The 21544-nt window shown below is 36.8% G+C and overlaps 1 protein-coding gene across 1 annotated transcript; it reads right to left on the reverse strand.

Annotated features, from left to right (window-relative positions):
• Positions 1-52: 52 nt before the first annotated feature.
• Positions 53-21288, reverse strand: LOC141623261 (short-chain dehydrogenase RED1-like). Its single transcript, XM_074439349.1, has 3 exons — positions 20722-21288; positions 19626-19785; positions 53-609 (listed from the first exon to the last, which is right to left on the reverse strand). Exons 1-3 carry the CDS (start codon positions 21068-21070, stop codon positions 270-272), a joined length of 849 nt encoding a protein of 282 aa, XP_074295450.1. The 5' UTR covers positions 21071-21288; the 3' UTR covers positions 53-269.
• Between the last annotated feature and the right edge of the window lie 256 nt (positions 21289-21544).

Consider the following 21544-nt stretch of genomic DNA (forward strand, 5'->3'; position numbering starts at 1 on the left):
TTTGCGGACATGCTGGCAATAGCTTATTTGTATTACTAACACGAGGATAATATTGCGTCCGATTCTGTAATCACTAATCAGCGGAAGTTTGAATGCAGGAATTACATTGTTATTACAAGAAATTTTACAAAGACTAGAATCACTCTCTTGCATATGTGGGAATGGCTACTCATTGAGAGTCTTACAGAGGCCAAAGAGCAGGAATTATTGCAACTGTTTTTATGCAACTATTTTGCCAGTGAAATAAACCATTTCTTCACTCAATTTGTCTATTGGCATTTAAAAATGCGCCGTAAGATAAAGTCCCTAACAAAGAGAGGGACATAGTACATGATATTCATGATGACAGATAAATGGCCATATGAGAACCAAGCAGGTGGGTTTTTCTTAAGGACTGCAACAACTGTCTTCTTTGCAAATTCCTCAGCAGGTGTCGACTTAGGGCCCTGTGATGTGTTTATTCTATCACGTATAGCTGCTTCATATTTTTTGTACAGTTTCCACTCTGGCATTTGGGTGTAAGAATTGGTGGCTGAGTTTGCGATATTAGACTTGATGGCACCAGGCACAACATTGATAACGTCTATACCTAAAGGCCGGAGCTCTAACCTGCAGAATCAAGAAGCGAATATCAATCAATATACGGATACGAGTCCTTGGCGACATTTCACGTACCTCATACACAAAAAGTCAAATTGAGCAGGCCTACTGCCTACACAAAAAATATGAAGATTCCTCGTACACAAGAGGTTTACCAGATTGATACACAAGTACTTCACAATTACTAAACTTATGGCTCGAGAACTTGTCAGCAAGAGGTTTACCAGATTGATTTATAGTTTACATTGTGATCCTGTTAACCTTTTACTCACATAGTTACATGGTAGTCCGTATATACCCAAAAACAATATCACAACAATAAGTTAAATGATCCTCTTTGTTGCTAGATAGGGGTATGTCGTATGGAAACACGTTTTTTTTTTTCTCGGATTATGAAAATTGCAATGAAAATTGTGTCCACCAACAAGTAATTCACAACATAAGAAATGTAGATGTTCAGCAAATCATTTTGGTTTGTTCCATCGTCCTCCAAAAGACCAAAACCAAAGAGTCTTCTGTAGGCGGTATGACTAGTATGAAAATAAAGAATGGTAAATCTCACGGAATATAGGAGAGATTATGTCGTGGCGTGATGAGCATCACTGCCCTAAAGTTGAATTTACCCCGCTCGATACACACTGCCTCTTGGCAACCAACCCCCAGGGTTACACGACGTCCGAGTCTAAGGTGTACGACAAAGACTCAGAATGAGGACTACTTGCAGAACGTTGCCAAATATCAGCTTAGAATATCATAAAATATTTAGAGAGAATATAAGAGAGAATGGATGTTGTTGTGTGTTTTGAAATGGCAAAATAGGCAGTATTTATAGGTACATAAGAAGGATCCGGAAGCACCATTAAAGCACCTTGGAAATAGATTTTTAGAAGACTATAAAATCAGTGTTGGAAAAACCTTAATCATCTTTAGAAGACCACACAATTAGTATAGTAAAATACGAAATCAATAATAGAAGACTGAGCATTCAGTCTCGGAAATTGCGCAAAAGATAATAGAGAATAAGTGATCCAAAAAAATTATCTTTACTACTACACATCTAGTAGTGAAACACAAGTGATCACTTATAAACTATAATACTCCAACTTATTCTACCAATGTGTGATAAATAGAGCTTCTTTTGAAGCAACACTTCCAACAATCCCCCACATGATTCAAAAGAAGAGAAAAGGAATAGCTGATATAAGGCAACGGAACGTAAGTCTTAAGATGACAATGTTCCTGTGGAATTGAATTGTCACCCAGTGCATACAATTACCTGCTTTATGTACCGTGATCGAGTTGCTCTCGGCATTGGACTCTCCACGGTGGTTTGTAACGGAAAACTGCGCACAAACCCGCATTCGAATCTGTGTTCGTCCTCGCGAAATGTCATAAAAGATGCCCCTCACATGCCTGGGATCTCATGAACGCTCTAGAGGTCCTAAGGCCTAAGAACCTCATATGGGGTAGGGCATTTCCCCCACATTCACATAGGTAAATCCATCAGGTTTGACTGTCACAAACCACCCTTAAAAAGGACTATGGACTTATTAAGAGCTTAGCTCAGCCTTCCTCACATGACAGAAATAGCACAATATATAGAAAGAATACTACATCACTTTTAAAATAGGAATGGTAGTAGTATTACAACATGAGATCCTCGTGACTTCGTTTGACCCATTGAACTTGGTAAACCCAGTGGGGAGCCCGTCACGATTCACTCCCGATAGGCCTTAAACCCATTCCTTGTGGTGCCACCAACACCAACTCTACCATGGCCATTGGTAGGAGGATCTCAATATCCTCTTCAAAATCTACGTACGTACTGTCATGATATCGCATTATTGTGTAAGGGATCTCAATATCCACTTACAATTCACAACCTTTGTGAACCCATTATCCAATCAGATTATCCATCACTCTTGATAATCTGCCAAAAAACCTGATGCTTGATGCATGACAATTAATGGAGTCAAAAATATTCCCATAAAGGAATACAACCACTTAGCCATCCAGCTTTTTATCCTGCAAATTCTTCACAATATATTCATACTCCATTACATATACAACAATCCAATTATGCATCTATAACTTGCATGATATAGCATTATGAAAGACACCGTTTGTCAAATAAATATCATAATTATTCGACGTTCAATCAAATTGCAAGCTCATTCCCAAAGTTACAATTGTTTTCATGGATTAGCTTACAAAAAACCATGGTGTCCATCACCTATAACAACGATATAAGCTATATCATATATCTTATAACGCATACAAACATCATATATATGAATGTAACAACCCCTTTCCACCAATTTCATTTTGTTATGTATAAACTCAAGTATACGTCTTAAATAGCTCATATTAGTGTTCCAATTATCACCAACTTCTGACATTAAAACTCAATTGTCTTACGATGACAAAGTTAAGGTAATCATACCTTCACGAGACGCCCCCACAAACCACAACTTACTCAAAGCATTGACTAAGCAGACACCATTGTCAATATTTTAGGCTTCAAAGTTAACATTCAAGATGGCATAAGATGATGAAAAAAAATTACCCTTTCTGAAACATGTCACCAAAGATCAATATTGTCATATAGAAAATTATTAACATCATAAACGAGGATGTCAAATAATTCATTGTCATAACCATCTATTCCTAACAAGTTATTTTAGATCCAATTTTGTATTGCACAAAACCATACATCAGGTTTTTCCGTTAGAAAGCTCAATATATTTCCAAGTATGTCACATAAGTGATGCACTCTTCACAACTTACAACTTAGAGAGGATGAACAAACTTTTACATCATTTACTCAAACAATAGATTAAATATTAGCTTTACTCCCCCCACATGTTTTCACATTATAAAATAATGAAAACACTTCTAAAATTATCTGATGTTTAACACTCATTTTATGCCAAAATGATCCACCCACTATCCTCATAGCTAGAAGATCACGAACATAATATCAACAAACATATAATTATGAGACTTTCTTATACGATCACATATCAGAGACAATATATGAAACTAAATCTCTTATGTTTCATGATTTCAAACGATTTTTACTCGTCAAAACTTTTCTCACAACTAATCAGCCAAAAGTGTTGCTAAAAAAAAATATCTTAAAGATAAGGTTACTAATAAAATTATACAATCATCTCAGAATTCACTTAATGTCCATCATATATAACATTCTCCTCAAATTCATTTCACTTTATTTAAAGTTTGAAAACACTTTTGAAAACAACTTCGCTTAGGATAAACATTCCTCACTAATAATGATCACTTCAAAGGCGTACCTTATGCACCCGATTCACGACTAAGCTTGGTAATTACATCAATAAAACTTCCTCTGGATCAAATAATATGTCACTCTTTCATACTTTATCTCAACAAACGATAACAAGTGTTATACACACCAACCATTACTTGTTAAACAAAATTGAGATAACATGAAGCATATTGACAACTTTTTTTTTTTTTTTTTTTTTTAACCAATGTAAAGAAAAACAGAGCACGACCAAGTAACAAATAATCATGTTATGATATTAGTACTCCATATTATGCAACTTGCAATATACTTTACAATAATATGTGTCAAAATAATATTAGAGAATCACCACACAAAACAAAAAAAATTGTTCTAACTCCCTTTCACATGACGTTAAAAACACAACCCCTCGAATAATTATTGTTATAAACTGTTTAATAAACTCCCAAATAAATATTGTTTACTAACATCATCATTCATCAAATTAAACACATCTGTCACTAAAAATGACATAACAATATTAACTCAAGTCTCCTGGCCAGCGGGCAGCGGCCACTGTTACAAACAAATCTCATTTTAAAATAAAACCATCATATAAGATCGGCATATTAGCACATGAAATAAATTGAATTTACAAGTAATACGGAGTATTACTCTGATTTTGCATATCCATATTAATCATACAGTAGTAGCCTTACATGAAACTTGTATCCCAAAATGATTAATATATGTATGAGACGTTGATAATGATATCATTAATTTAGTCATTAGAAACACAATGAAAGTTTGTTGTCAGGTTGGAAAAACTGACAATTCTCATGTTCATATGCATTTACCAATGTCACATCACATACTTCATGATCCAACATGTATATAGCATGAAACACAGAATGTTTACACATCAAACAAAAGCCCTATTATATACTTTAATAAGTAATACTTGATACGTATAAAAACAAAAAACAAAAAAAAAATCACCATAATAAGAGATTCTATAATAAATTTGACTTTTGGTGACGAGTGAGCAGACACATACATAGTCATATCGTCTTAAATAAAAAATTTAACGAGCAAGAAAATTTATAAATTCAACTTTAGACTGTAGGCGGTATGACTAGTATGAAAATAAAGAATGGTAAATCTCACGGAATATAGGAGAGATTATGTCGTGGCGTGATGAGCATCACTGCCCTAAAGTTGAATTTACCCCGCTCGATACACACGGCCTCTTGGCAACCAACCCCCAGGGTTACACGACGTCCGAGTCTAAGGTGTACGACAAAGACTCAGAATGAGGACTACTTGCAGAACGTTGCCAAATATCAGCTTAGAATATCATAAAATATTTAGAGAGAATATAAGAGAGAATGGATGTTGTTGTGTGTTTTGAAATGGCAAAATAGGCAGTATTTATAGGTACATAAGAAGGATCCGGAAGCACCATTAAAGCACCTTGGAAATAGATTTTTAGAAGACTATAAAATCAGTGTTGGAAAAACCTTAATCATCTTTAGAAGACCACACAATTAGTATAGTAAAATACGAAATCAATAATAGAAGACTGAGCATTCAGTCTCGGAAATTGCGCAAAAGAGTATAGAGAATAAGTGATCCAAAAAGATTATCTTTACTACTACACATCTAGTAGTGAAACACAAGTGATCACTTATAAACTATAATACTCCAACTTATTCTACCAATGTGGGATAAATAGAGCTTCTTTTGAAGCAACACTTCCAACATCTTCAACTACATTGAGAATTAAAATAGGCAACAATGCAACATGCTACAACATTTCTTCAGAAAAGCTTACTGCTTTCTCATTTGTAGCGAGCTTCTCGTTTAATCTCTGGTAACTTTTCATAAATATCTTGTACAACTATCGGTTCTTTGAAGAAGAAGAAGAAGAAGATTAGTAATAGGAATATTTATAATAGTTGGGCCTAAACCATCACCTTAAGGTTTTGGTTGAGATGGTTCATCTATCATGGTATCAGAGTCAGTGTGACCGAAGGTCACGGGTTCGAATCCTGGCAACCTCAAAACCCCTCAAAAACTCTGGAAGTGGAATACCAAAGACACGGTGACGGGGAGCGGTGTACAACCAACCACTCTTCAAGCCCAATGGGCATTTGAGTGAGGGAGCGTAATAGGAATATTTATAATAGTTGGGCCTCAACCATCACCTTAAGGTTTTGGTTGAGTTTTTTTTTTACAGAAAGAAGCGGAAGGGGCTCCCAAGTCCCAAGTATATAGGATGAGATTCTTCTGAGAAAATGATGGATAATTTGTGCTTGTTCAAGGTATTTTTAAAGCTATGGATTCGCTAGAAGAAACCTTATCCTCTATCAGCAGTTTCATCTATTGGTTGTACATGCCCATTTTAATTGTGTCTCAAAGTGTTCCTTTTGAGGATTAAGTCCAACCTCCTAATCAAGAATTTAACAAATGGTCAAGGTCAAGGTCAAGAAGTGTTGATGAAACTACCCAAGATTTGTGTTGTAATAGTCATTTATATAAGGGTGAGAGAGTATAGTACTAAGCAACATTTGTAAGCAACAGTTTACTTACTAAGGCAACTCTAGCTCGTGTCACTTGAAGAAAGTCATTGGTTTAAAAAATACTCAAACCTTCAAATGCAAACTTCTATTTTTGAAATGTTTCATTTCTGATATTTGAATTTTATGAAAGATTTTTTATTAAGAAAAGAATATCCCAATGGTATCTTTCAAAAGGTTTTTTTCTCAAATTGGCAATTCATTTTATCATAGCTTTTGGAAAGAAGAACTTGTTTCTTTCCAAAATTGTTTTTCTAAAATGTCCTCACTTGGTTGTCAACTTTAACTTTGCTTTGTGACTGATTTACAAAGAACTTTTAAGATAATAACAAAGCCTCTTTTCTTCTTTCACCTTTGGAATAATGCTCCTTTTTATGCAAACTTGGAAAGGTCAAAATATTTGTTCTCTACCAAATGGTTTGACCTTCAAAACTCTAGTTTGCTTCCCTATAAAAGGAGTACTCCTCTCATTCATTTCTCAAGACTTTTTATGAGAATTTCAAAGTGTTTTGCAAAATTGTTTTTTAAAGAACTCAAGGCATTTCTTTTATTTGCAAAATCTTTTTAAGTCTTCAAGTGACAACAGTCTTCACTACCGTTGATTTAAGTATCATGTTCTCTTACCTAGAATCATTTGAGTAATAAGTTGTCCTTATCAATTCTTCTTGAATCAGTTTGAGGAAACTTGATCTCGTAAACATTCTAAGTTAGAGTGTCGAGTTCTTAGACGGAGTAGTCTTTGAACTCTTGTCGCAACCGGAGTAGGCTGTTGGTCCTTTTTATTGTAAGGGTTTTAAGTAGTCGGAGTAGATCGCTTAACTAATCAATAAAAGGAACATTGGACGTAGGCCCTTAGAGCGTTGGCCGAACCAATTCAATAACATTGTGTTGATCTCTCGTTACTTTTAATTCCGCTGCATTTATGTTACTCGTATTTCATTTGCGTTTTTCTTTAACAACGGTCCTGAATAGTGTTACTTTTGGTCTGTAGCCTTTACCTCATTTGCTAAGACAAACAAGCAACAGTCAGAACAACCGTTGTTTTTCATTTCAGCAATCTTCTTCAACAACGCGATACACTTCTAATTACTCAATTTATTTGATGTATCCACTTGTTAATCAACTTACTTTAAAACAATAAAGATTAAGTTCAATTTTTTTTAAATAGTATCTAATTCACCTCCTCCCCCTCTTAGGTACTTGGAATCCTAAGCTCTTTAATTGGTATCAGAGCCTTGTGCTCTTGATCGAGGCTAACCGCCTTAGAGTTTGATTCTTGGGATATGGATTCCTCAAAACACTCCAAGATCCCGGTCTTTACCGGTGAGAATTTTGGATGGTAGAAGCTCAAAATGGAGCACTATATCAAAAGTATCGATTATCAATGTTGGAAAATCATTGTGGATGGACCTATCGTTATTGAGGAAACCGACATCATGACGGGTTTTTCTAAAGTCAAGGCCAAGAAGGATTACAATGAATATGATGTCAAGTTGGCCGAGAAAAACTCGAAAGCGATGTCGATTCTTCAACGATGTGTAGGTGAGGCGGAAGTGAGTCGAATTTCCGGATGTCCTACGGCTAAACTAATTTGGGATTCCCTTGTTCTTGCCTATGAAGGGACTTCTCAAGTTAAAAAACACCGTATTGACCTTCTCATGCAACAATATGAGATGTTTCCTATGTCAAAGGATGAGTCCATAAATAGTTTTTCATCTCGTTTTTCGTGTACTATCAATGAACTAAAAAGTCTAGGAAGAGATTTCGAGTCTGAGGACATCATTCGAAAAATTCTTCGTATCTCTTCAGGAACTAATGGGATCACTAATGGCTCACAAGTTTAATCTTGACAAGCATTCTAGTGAATCTTCCAAGGGAAAGAGTCTGGCTCTAACATCCTCTTCAATTGATGATGAGGATGAAGAGGAAGATGAATTTTCTATGTTCTCTAGGAACTTATTAGGAATGGTAAATGGCCAAGGACATAAAAAGTTCAACAACAATTACACGAAAAAACGCTTTCCTAAGAAACACCCTTCTACCACCATTGGATGCTTTAAATGTGGTGACAAAACACATCAAATTAAAGAATGTCCAAAGCGGGATGAGATTAAGTCTAAGGATAAGCGAGATAAGGCTAAAAATGATTACAAGCATAAGGTCATGTCCGCCGTTTGGGGAATGTCCGACTCCGAGGACGATGAAACCATCGAGGAAGAACTAGAGGCAAAAATGTGTCTTACACATCATCTCAACGACAAAGTCTCCAAACCCTCTAAAATTGAACATCTTAGATATCTTATGGCTCATCCCGATGATTCCGACTCGGATTCCGACAATGAGGTAAAACATCTAAAAGCCAAGGTTAGGACTTACTCCAAAGAAAAAGTATGTAAGCTTCTTGACAAACTCTTTGATAAATGCCGTTCACAAATTGAAAAGTTAGATGTCATGCAAGATGAGATAGAAGAAAATGCTCAAGAAAACTTTCACCTTAAAAATGAACTTAAAGCAACAGACCGTGTCACTATTACTTTTGAGGCATATGATGAGGTAAAAAGAGTAAACAAGTTGAACAAAGAATTGTCCAAGGAACTAGAGTGTCTTAAGTCGACTCCCAACGATGTTTCTAATCTTGAGAATGTCAACACTACTCTAATTATGCAAATGACCATGATAACCAAGGAACGTGATGAGCTTCTAAAAGAACAGTCCATGTTTAAAGGTGTATTGATGACTTAGTTGATGAAATAGAAGAACTTAAAGCAACAGTGTCTCAGACTCTTACTTCTGATAGTACCAAAGAAACTTCAAATGAACTAGTCACTAACCTATCAAAGGAGAGTGAGTGTCTTAAGGTCAACATATATGCCTACAAAAGGGAGATTAGAATTTTTCACGAAAAGTTTGTCAAATTTCATAATGAATCTCCCGAATGTAGTTCTTCTAGATCCAAGATTTTTCATCTAGATAGATGCATCTCGAGTCTTAAGCTTAATGTTCAACAAAAATCTGAAACTTTCATGGAGCTAAAATCTGAATATGTCATAATGAAGAAAGAGTTTGAAAACTCTAAAGAGAAGAACAAGTATCTAACCTTTAAAGTCCATGAACTAAACAAGGAACTTGTTGAGGCTAAGAATGTTTCAAAAAATTGGGAAGGAAGTCCAAACGTCTAAAATTTCCTCACAAATCAGTCTAAAAGATGTGATAGGGTTGCCGGTCTCGGTTTTAAATGGAACAGTCAATCAGACTGTTACATTCAAAAGCCGGATCCACCCAAAACCGATTTTCGAAGAAGGAAATATGTTGGTCTTCTTGAGTACATCATTTGCAACTATTGTGGTAAAACCTGTCATGGCTTCAATGCTTGCAAGAAGAGACATAATGACATTAACAAGAACATTAAAATTGTAAAACAAATATGGATTAGAAAAGATATGTTGAGAAATGTAAAGGATAAGAAGGGACCCAAATTTATTTGGGTTCCTAAACTCAAAGTCTAATCTTGTGTAGGGCTTGGTGAGAGGCGGCCGCAATTGGTACTTGGATAGTGGATGTTCTAGTCACATGACGGGAGATAGAAGCCAATTCCTCTCACTAGAAGCTTACGATGGTGGCAAGGTAACGTTTGGCGACGACAAGAAAGGTGAAATAATAGGATGGGGAAGGTTGGTAAGTCATCGTTACTTTCTGTCGACATGTGCGCCTTGTCAAAGGTTTGAAACATAATCTACTTAGCATTTCTCAACTATGTGATAAAGGTAATATTGTGGAATTTAGTGCTAATTTGTGTCGAATAATTGATGCCACAACTCATGAAATTATTCTCGAAAGAAGACGTGTTAAAGATGTGTACTTACCGACTTAAATACGTTATCCGGTCATACCATGTCATGCATGAGTGTAATGAAAAACGATCCTTGGTTGTGGCACAAAAGGTTTGGACATGTTAGTGCTAAAACTCTTAATAAACTTAGGAGACTTGACTTAGTTGAAGGCTTTCCTAACATGAAATTTGACTTTGATAAAGTATGTGATGAATGTGCAAGATGTAAACATGTTAGAAGCTCCTTTAAACCCAAAAGAATGGTTAGTGCTCTTCATCCATTACAACTCTTGCATATCGACCTATGTGGACCAATGAGAACTAGGAGTAGAGGTGGTAGTCGTTATGTGTGTGTCATTGTTGATGATTATTCTAGGTTTATCTGGGCATTTTTCTTAAACTCCAAGGACGAGGCATTTGATGAGTTTTTAATTTGGTTGAGAAAGATTCAAAACAAACTTGATTTCAAACTTGTTTCCGTAAGAACGGATCATGGAACCGAATTTGAAAACTCATCATTTAGTGCTTATTGTAATGACAATGGTGTAGATCATAACTTTTTGGCTCCTAGAACTCCACAACAAAATGGAGTAGTTGAACGAATGAATAGGACCCTTAAAAGTATAGCTACAACCATGTTGTTATGTAGTAAATTGCCTGGGAACTTTTGGGCCGAAGCGGTAAACACCGCTTGCTACATTCACAATCGAGACATGATAAGGAATATAATCAATAAAACTCCCTATGAAATACTACGTGGAAGAAAGCCCAATATTTCATATTTTAGATGCTTTGGGAGCAAATGTTTTGTTCACAATAATGGTAAAGATAATTTGGGAAAATTCGATCCACGTAGTGATGAAGTGGTTTTTATTGGTTATTCCGACCATAGCAAGGCCTATAAAGTTTACAATAAACGAACCATGCTAATTGAGGAAAGTGCCCATGTCATATTTGATGAATCTAGCATTCTTGGACAGGTACAAAATGAGGATGAAGATGATGAAGATGACGAATTTGAGATTGGTCTTGTGAGGAAAGACTTCGTGTTTGAGGATGAGGAAGCTCCAAACAATCACGCCCTGCAACAGTCACAGAGACTGTTACCTACTGATACAAGCAACAACTCAGGGGAAACAAACAGTGACACTGTTACTGCTGGTTCCTCCTCCCAATGAGTAACGCTCCCAACAACTGTTGCATCTACTTCCAGAACAGCAACAGTCCAAGACACCGTTACTCCAGGAGAGTCCTCAAACACTGATGTGGAGCCATCTTCTGACCAACAAACAACAATCACGAAGACTGTTACATCTGATGGGGAACAAAACACTATTGTTCCAAGAAAATGGAAACATCATAGCTCTCATCCACTCTCAAATCTAACAAGTGACTTGAACTCCGGAGTTAGAACAAGGGCCTCCCTCAACAACTTTGCATCTCTTGAAGAGTTTTGTGCCCAAAGCGCCTTTTTCTCTCAAATTGAGCCGATCAATATAACAACTGCTTTCACTACTACAAATCCAGGCAACTACAACGCCCCTTTAACAACGATTATTCACGAAAATCACAATAGACGTTGTAGAATGTATGGCGCGAATTTTACTAAAATTAATTACAACGGGTATGGTTATAAAAACCGTTGTTATTAGTTTTAACAACGGGTAACACATGCGGAACCGTTGTTAATAATTTGGCGCAAAATTGGCGCAAAGTTAGTGAAAAGTAATCACAACGGTTACTTTTGAAACCCGTTGTTAAAACATATTTGACAACGGGTGTTTTTTACAACCGTTGTTAAAACGTATTTGACAACGGTTGTTGATTTACAACCGTTGTTAAAACATATTTGACAACGGTTGTTGTTTAATAACCGTTGTCAATACCTTCCATACTATAAACCACACAAACACAAGTCTGCTGCAGCCACAAAACACAAACCTTAATACACAAACACAAACACAGCAGACAAACACAAACACAAAACACACACTTTCTCTTTCTCTCTTTCTCTCTTTCTCTCTTTCTCTCTTTCTCATCGTCGCTTTATCTTCTCGCCGTCACTGTTGATTTCATCGTCTCTTACATTCTGTAATTATCAGGTAAATCTCGCCGTCACTGTTAGTTTCATCGTCATTATTTTCTTTTTCTAATTATTTCATTTGCATGTATGTGTTTTTATCGACCATTATGTTATTTGTTTAAGTATTGTTCGCATAATTAGTTAGTAAAACAAAGAAGAAGCAAGATGAAGAAGCAAGATAAACATAATTAATATATATATATTTATAAATACATAAATTAAAAAAAAAAATTACATTAATAAAAATGCAATTCTTATATTTTCATAGAGGATCTTATTCTCCTCTATCATATCCGTCCTCTCCTCCTTGGCTATTTGGAGGTTCCGTTCAGCAGTTGCTATATCGTCATATAGTTGCAACTGCTGCTGCTCCGTCAAGCCATCTTCTTTGGCGTCCTTCAGTACGGATCGAGCATCCGCAAGGTAGCTCCTGAAACTTTCCTCAATATGGAGCAACCGGTGGATGAAACTGTTGTTCTCGATCATAGTAAGAGTCTTAAGGATGATATCATTCATTTTGTTGGAGTTTGGAGTTTGTTTTGAAAGATTAAGTAGGGTTAATTTATTTGAAGTTTGTTTTAGCAGTTAGGGTTTGGAGATGTATATATAGAAATAATGAAAATGTTAGTTGAGATAATGCATGTATTTATACTAAACAATGTGTGGGTTGAGTTGTTTTTTAATTAATATATATGTTAGGAAGTTGTGCCATAATCATCATCATATCTCTCAATGCTGCTTCAAATCTTATTACTAACCCTTCTCATTCCATATTGTCCGTTCATATGCACAGTGATGGCAGTAATAATGCATGCATCGGAATTATAACGGGCCGTAATTATGCATGCATCTAGTAATATTTAATTTTTTTTTTTTTTTTTTAAGAACAAACAACGGTTATTTACAAAAAACCCGTTGTCTTTAGTTATAACAACGGTTTTGTATATTACAACCCGTTGTTATAACTTTCCCCCCAAAATTGAGTCACACTTTCCACAACGGGTTTTTATACTTAAAACCGTTGTTAATATTTTTAACAACGGTTTCCTTAAGAAAACCAACCGTTGTTAAAACCTTTTACAACGGACGCTTTAACAACGTCCGCTTTTTTATATAACAACGGTTTTTGACCGTTGTTATAGCCTGTATTTGTAGTAGTGTTTGACCGACGCCGATTGGATGCTAGCTATGCAAGACGAGCTCAATCAATTCAAGAGAAATGAGGTATGGCACCTAGTCCCTAGACCATCTAATCGTATTGTCATTGATAGTAGATGGGTCTTTCGCAATAAGCTTGATGATTCCGGTGAAATCGTAAGGAATAAAGCTACACTAGTGGTGCAAGGTTACAATCAACAAGAGGGAATTGATTACGATGAAACCTATGCACCGGTAGCTAGGCTTGAGGCCATACGATTATTGATAGCTTTTGCGGCTCACAAAGGCATTAAGCTTTTCCAAATGGATGTCAAACCCGCTTTCTTAAATGGATATTTGGAAGAGGATGTCTTTGTAAAGCAACCTCCGGGCTTTTTAGGCAATGATTTTCCTAAACACGTTTTCAAATTAGACAAAGCTCTTTATGGTTAAAACAAGCACCTAGGTGTTGGTATGATAGATTGTCTAAATTTCTCATTGAAAATGGTTTTACAAGAGGTTCCATAGATAAAACATTGTTTTTAAAGCAACATTCTAGTGAACTGTTGGTTGTCCAAGTATATGTTGATGACATTATATTTGGAGCAACAAATGAGATACTTTATACTTATTTTTCGGAACTAATAAAATCAGAATTCGAAATGAGTATGATGGGTGCGCGAGGATTTTTCCTTGGGCTCCAAATCAAGCAATCAAAAGATGGAATCATGGTTCATCAACAAAAGTACATTAAAGAGAGGCTTAAGAAATTTGGGATGACTAATGACAACCCTCACTCCACACCTATGGTATCCAAGTCCAAATTGGACAAAGATGAGAAATGTAAGAGCATTAGTTAAAAGGTGTATCGAGGTATGATTGGATCGCTTCTCTATTTGACCGCAAGTCGTCCCGACATTCTTTTTGGCGTTTGTTTATGTGCTAGATTCCAATCAAATCCGAAAGAATCTCACTTCAAAGCGGTTAAACGTATTCTTCGATATTTGATTGGAACACAAGATCTTTATTTGTGGTATCCCTTACATTTGTCCCTTTGATCTTATAGGATATTCCGACGCGGACTATGCGGGGTGTAGTGTTGATCGAAAGAGTACCTCCGGGATTGTAACGTTCTTGGGTCCATGTCTTATTTCATGGGGCTCAAATAAACAAAACACGGTTGCTCTTTCAACGGCCGAAAGTGAGTACGTAAGTGCCGCACATTGTTGATCACAACTTCTTTGGGTAAAACAACAACTTCTCGATTTTGGTATTATTTACGACTCCGTTCCCATATTATGTGATAATACGAGTGCGATAAATATATCAAAAAATCCTATTTAACATTCTAAGGCCAAACACATTGAAATTCGTCACCATTTTACTCGTGATCACGTAGAAAAAGGGCATGTTAAACTTATTTTTTGCAAAGCGAAGATCAAATTGTCGACATATTTACTAAACCACTTGCAAGAGAACAATTTGAAAAACTTAGGTTACAAATTGGGTTAATTAATTGCATGTAATTCTTTTGTGAATTCATCTAATCCCTTAAATGATTGACTAAAACGGATCTTGCTATCTTTTATTCTAGTCTATTCATTCTATGTTATGTTCGTAATCGATAAATCGTCTTTGTGCTAAATAATCACTCAACCGCATGACTCAACTCGTGTTTAATTATTTTACCCAAGCCATTTAATAATCCTACCTACCCAAAAGCCCAAACCCTAAAACCAATCCATCTCCCCTCGCCTGCCATTTCACCCTCATCTCACCAACCGTCACCCTCTTATCCTATATACTCCCATCTCCCATTTTTACCATGGTAAAAACCTCACTCAACACCAAACTACCCACAAAATCAACCGATATGTCACAACACTCCTCTTCTCATGACACAACATCCAACCCCACTTCCAAAACATCCGCTCCCTCTGAAAAACATCGGGGATATCATGCTTTTCCGATCACCGACGAAGCCTCCAAAGCACCCAAAACAGTACCGGATCCACCATCATCCAAAAACATCATTGAAGATGCTATTCCTATAGCAATCATTCGAAAGCGAACTAGATCCGGTGTTAAAAGGGGAAATCAGTCCCCTACTTCAACTACCTCACCCGTCCTCATCAATGACGACGAACTCGAGAAGGATAATCCTGATGATAAACAACCACCAGATGAAGAAGAAATGTCAGAGGATGTGAGATCTGAAAGTCCTAAGAAAACCGCTTCAAAAAGAAAGGGTAAATCCACTGGTTCTCTTTCCGATATCGTTTAGGAGGGAGATGATAAGGATAATGATGTGGGGTCCAAAGAAAAAGGGGCTAAACCATCGCCGGAATCCGGGGACGATAATGAGGCGGAATCTGTGGAAAAGGAAACCAAACCGGATGAGGTTGAACCACCCAAAAAGAAATCGAAAGGAAAGGCTCCGGTTGATAAGAAAGGAGGGTATTTGTCTATTAAGGATCCGGTTTCTCTCTCGGGTAAGTGGGATCCGGTCAGAGTCAAGCAATAGATTGAGAATAACACACTCTCTTCTGAAATCAAGACCAATTGTGAAAGATTGATCTTCAAAGAGACCATTCATACCTCTCGAGTATATCCATCCTCTTGGCTAACATCTAATAAAGTCTTCTCTGCCTTTGAGGAAGCCACACGGAAGCCATTGTGGCTGAAGGGTGGGAGAATCTCATTCAAATGGAGGAACCTGTGTTTTCAAGCGAGGTCATCCAATTTTACGCCACGGTTCATGTCGTTTCCAGCCTTAAAACCTTGAATGCCAAAATCAATGGTAAGTCGCTCTCTCTTTCTCAAATTCAATTGGCGCCTTCCCCATAAAGGGTACGATCTTACCCTTGCTAGCAAAATCTGCCACGTCCTTGAATGTGCTTCCCCCTCTGATATTGCCAAAACTGTCCACCCCTCGAATCCCAAATGTGAACCCATTTTCCTAAACAAACTTCCTGCTTTCCCTAAATTGTTGTACAATCTGCTATGTCGCACAATTTATCCCTCAAACGATCGTGCGAAATTATCGGTTACACAACAATACTTGATTTACCACCTTATGACTCACCGAAAAATCAACCTCCCTAGCCTAATATTCAAACGGTTTGCTATGATTGAAGCAAAAATCCAAGACCCCAATTACACCACCCCCATTCGTTTACCATACGGGATGTGGCTCTCTACGATGCTTCGGTCTAAGGGCATGCTTGTGAAGGAAAGTGTGGGCTCTCAAGGAATGTTTGACCATATGTCGGTTGGAAATTTGGGTAAGATGTTGCTGAGAACAAACAAAGGTCGGTTGTGGTGCATCACCAAAAAGGGTAAGGGTGCCGAGGGAGGGTCCTCAAGCAAGGGAGGAGGGAGGGATCATGGCTGGGGTTGTGGATAATTCTGAGGTCCTTGATGCTTTGGCTAGTCTTAAGGAGGATGTGGTTGGTAACGCGGATAAGGCGGATGTGCCTTATCTCTCCTCTTTGAAAGCTGATATGGACTCTTGATCTCCTCAAAGGAGACGTGGCCATTATGTCCACCTTGCTCCAAGCAAAACTGGATGATGGTCATGAGGATAACGTGGATGCCTCGGATGACGATATGGGTGATGACTTGAATGGTATCCAAGACTCAAATCAGTGAACTCCCTTTCCCTAATCAAAACTACCTCCCTCCCTTTTGTGTTTTCACCCCCGCCCTTCCTTCCTATTAACATGGTGGTGTATTAATTAAACTTTGTTTAGTCTTGATGAACTTCGTTTGAACCTTGTTTAAACCTCGTTTAAGTTGACCTTGTTATTTTGTTGCAAATTTGGTTGTCTTTTTCGTAACGTATCATGCATGTTTTATTCTGTGTCCGGGGATAGTACTTTATCTATTTGATGATGTCAAGAGGGGGAAAAGGGAAAATTCATGTTCTTATTACTTGCTCCTTAATTAGTCTCTTGATTAGTGGTGACTTAAGTATGCTAGTAATTGCCCTCTGATTTGTTTAAACTCATATGTTTACCTTGCTCTTTCTCCTACCTTCATGATATATCTTGGACTAACCATTTGAGGGGGGGACTCATTAGGAACATTTCATTTTATGGGGCTTGTCATCATCAAAGGGGGAATTTGTTAGAACCTAATTATTGATGAAGACATGGCCATTTTAATTGTGTCAAAAAGTGTTCCATTTCAGGATTAAGTCCAACCTCCTAATCAAGAATTTATCAAATGCTTAAGGTCAAGAAGTGTTGATGAAGCTGCCCAAGATTTGTGTTGTAATAGTCACTTATGTAAGGGTAAGAGAGTATGGTACTAAGCAACATTTATAAGCAACGGTCTACTTACTGAGGCAACAGTAAACTGTTGTTCAACAACGGTCTGCTTATCAAGGCAACAGTAAGCAAGACTGTTGCTCTAGTTCGTGTCACTTGAAGAAAGTCTTTGGTTTCAAAAATACTCAAACCTTCAAATGAAAACTTCTATTTTTGAAATGTTCATTTCTGATATTTGAATTTTATGAAAGGTTTTTTTATTAAGAAAAGAATATCCCGATGGTATCTTTCAAAAGGTTTTTTCTCAAATTGGCAATTCATTTTATCATAACTTTTGGAAAGAACTTGTTTCTTTCCAAAATTGTTTTTCTAAAATGTCCTCACTTGGTTGTCAACTTTGCTTTGTGACTGATTTACAAAGACATTTTAAGATAATAACAAAGCCTCTTTTCTTCTTTCACCTTTGGAAGAATGCTCCCTTTTATGCAAACTTGGAAAGGTCAAAATATTTGTTCTCTACCAAATGGTTTGACCTTCAAAACCCTAGTTTGCTTCCCTATAAACGGAGCACTCCTCTCATTCATTTCTCAAAACTTTTTCTGAGAATTTCAAAGTGTTTTGCAAAATTGTTTTTTAAAGAACTCGAGGCATTTATTTTATTTGCAAAATCTTTGTAAGTCTTCAAGTGACAACAGTCTTCACTACCGTTGCTTTAAGTATCATGTTCTCTTACCTAGAATCGTTTGATCAATAAGTTGTCCTTATCAATTCTTCTTGAATCAGTTTGAGGAAATTTGATCTTGTAAACATTCTAAGTTAGAGTGTCGAGTTCTTAGACGGAATAGTCTTTGAACTCTTGTCGCAACCGGAGTAGGTTGTTGGTCCTTTTTATTGTAAGGGTTTTACGTAGTCGGAGTAGATCACTTAACGAATCAATAAAAGGAAGATTGGACGTAGGCCCTTAGAGCGTTGGCCGAACCAATTCAAAAACATTGTGTTGATCTCTCGTTACTTTTATTCCACTGCATTTATTTTACTCGTATTTCATTTGCGTTTTCCTTTAACAACGGTCCTGAATACTGTTACTTTTGGTCTGTAGCCTTTACCTCATTTGCTAAGACAAACAAGCAACAGTCAAAACAACCGTTGTTTTTCATTTCAGCAATCTTCTTCAACAACGTGATACACTTCTAATTACTCGATTTATTTGATATATCCACTTGTTAATTAACTTACTTTAAAACAATAAAGATTAAGTTGAAATTTTTTTAAATAGTACCTAATTCAACCCCCTCCCCCTCTTAGGTACTTGGAATCCTAAACTCTTCAGGAAGGAATCCCAAGTCCCAAGTATATAGACTAAGATTCTTCTGAGAAGATGATGGATAATTTGTGCTTGTTCAAGGTGTTTTTAAAGCTATGGATTCGCTAGAAGAAACCTTACCCTCTATCAGCAGTTCCGTCTATTGGTTGTACACGTCATTCGTACAACAAAGCGCATTGAAATAAAGGGGTCCAAAGTATTCCTACACCACCCTTGATAAATATTTAGTATAAAAAATTACATATGTAATCAATTCTACTGAAAAGGGAAAACTAATCCTTCATTTCACTCAATTAGCCGCATTTGACTCTAGAAAAAAGTCAAATGTAGGTAACTGATGAAGTAGGAGTAAGACTTTAGTGAGAGTATCAATCTTTTCCAATTACTTAGCAGACTATCGAAAAATTCAGTCATATAAGCATCGAACTGTCATAGACTATCGAAAAATTCAGTCATATAAGCATCGAACTGACATGACAGGCCTAGATGTATCTTTACTTCAATAATTAGGCACATAAATGACAAGATGACGCAAACCTCAGCGTATCAGTAAGAGCATGTATTGCCGCTTTGGAAGATACGTAAGCTCCTGCCCACGGTCCTGGAGCCAAAACACTAACACTCCCAATATTTACAATCTTGCCCTTCCTCCTAGATGCCATATGTGGTACTACAGCTTGTATCAATCGCATGGTTCCTGTATAAGAGGACGAGTGAATCCCGGACAGGGGTCACAACAACAACTAGTACTAGTGCTACTACTACTAATAATAATAAATGCTCGAGTCTGTTTTTTGATACTGAAGGCAATTTAATGGGTTGACCCCTCCCAAGTTTGACTTTTTCATTCGCAAAAATCAGGAATCGAACCCCTGACCACTTGTTTAAGAAATGAGAGTCCTTACCACTCACATCAGCCAACTTTGGTGTGCATTTTTGGTTTAGTGATAAAAGCATAGAGCGACTATTACTTCACCATACAAAAAGCGCAGAGCCGCAGACATTTAGTGACACAGTTTAGTGTGCATTTTTGGTTTAGTCCATCATATTTCAAAGCCAAATTATTACGAGTCTTTGGATACGCACAAATTAGAATAAAAGGTACTGTAGTAGTTAAGTTTCATTGGCAGTGAATAAATGTGTAGGACATATTTCATAATGTGCCAGCAGCAAATGTGACATTTGTACAAAAGTGGCGGAGCTAAGGGGGGCCTGCCTTAAACCTTCTAATCAAAAAAAAAGAAAAAACAGGGACTGTTAACGGATGAGTCACAAGTTTTTTATCCGGCTATCTAATCATTGCTATTTCACAATTTAAGAAGAACAAACAGTTTAGTAAGTCATACTGTCATATTGTTCTTGCCTTCTTGATCAATATTCCAAGATCATAAATAAAGACTGTAGCTACTACTGGAAATGCAACTATGATAGTTCAATCAGTACGAATTCAGACTGAAGATCCTCTAGTAATTAACCAAGTTACCGACATACTCTGTACATTAATTCACAGGTTCAAATTCACACACACACACATATATATATTCCGAGTATTGCACTGCCCTAATGGCTCATTCGACAAAAAAGCAAATCAAAAATCACAGAGTTGATAAGAAAGAAGAATACAAGTAGTTACCATAAACATTCGTATCAAAAGTGGATTGCAAAGCAGAAAGAGGGATCTCAGCAAGTGGGCCCACACACTGAACACCAGCATTATTAACAAGAACATCAATCCTTCCAAAACGCTCAACAACGTTAGACAACACACGGTTAACACTCTCATCACTTTTCACGTCTACTTCTTCAACAAACAACATGGGAACACCCTCCAAGTCACTCATGGTATCGAGTTTTCTACTAGTCGCAACTACCCGGCATTTCTCCGCAGCAAAAGCGCGTGCCAGCGCGTTGCCTATACCTCCCTTTGAACAACCTGTTATTACAACTACTGGTGACATCTTATCACTTCCATAACCTTCCATTAATATTTGTTTTTTTTTTTTTTTGGGTTTGGTAAATTGTTGTTGACGAAGGGAGAAGATTGAATATGAGTTTCGATAGAAACTAGAGTTTTGAGGCGTTTAAACTTTTTGGCATGTTTAAGGATAAAAGTATTCGTTAATGAGATCTGCTTGAATTGAGGTGTTGATATTACGTTCTTTTCTTTTCACAATAATAATTTTTTTTTTTTTTTGTTGACTAAGAGTATTATACCGACAAATCTCTTTCGGGGTATTGAAGACGGTTTAATGGGTAGACGCCTCCCAACTTTTGCAAGAGTCGGAAATCAAATCAACGACCACTTGTTTAAGAAATGAGAACCCTTATCACTCACACCAACCAACTTTAATTTTTCATAATAATTGTTAGGCTGTCTTTAAAAAAAAAAAAAAATGTTCTCTCCTTATCTGTTATCTGACAAATACAGCGCCATTATGCTCATGAATGATCCAATT

Source organism: Silene latifolia, chromosome X (genome assembly GCF_048544455.1).
Source record: "Silene latifolia isolate original U9 population chromosome X, ASM4854445v1, whole genome shotgun sequence".
Classification (NCBI taxonomy): Eukaryota; Viridiplantae; Streptophyta; class Magnoliopsida; order Caryophyllales; family Caryophyllaceae; genus Silene; species Silene latifolia.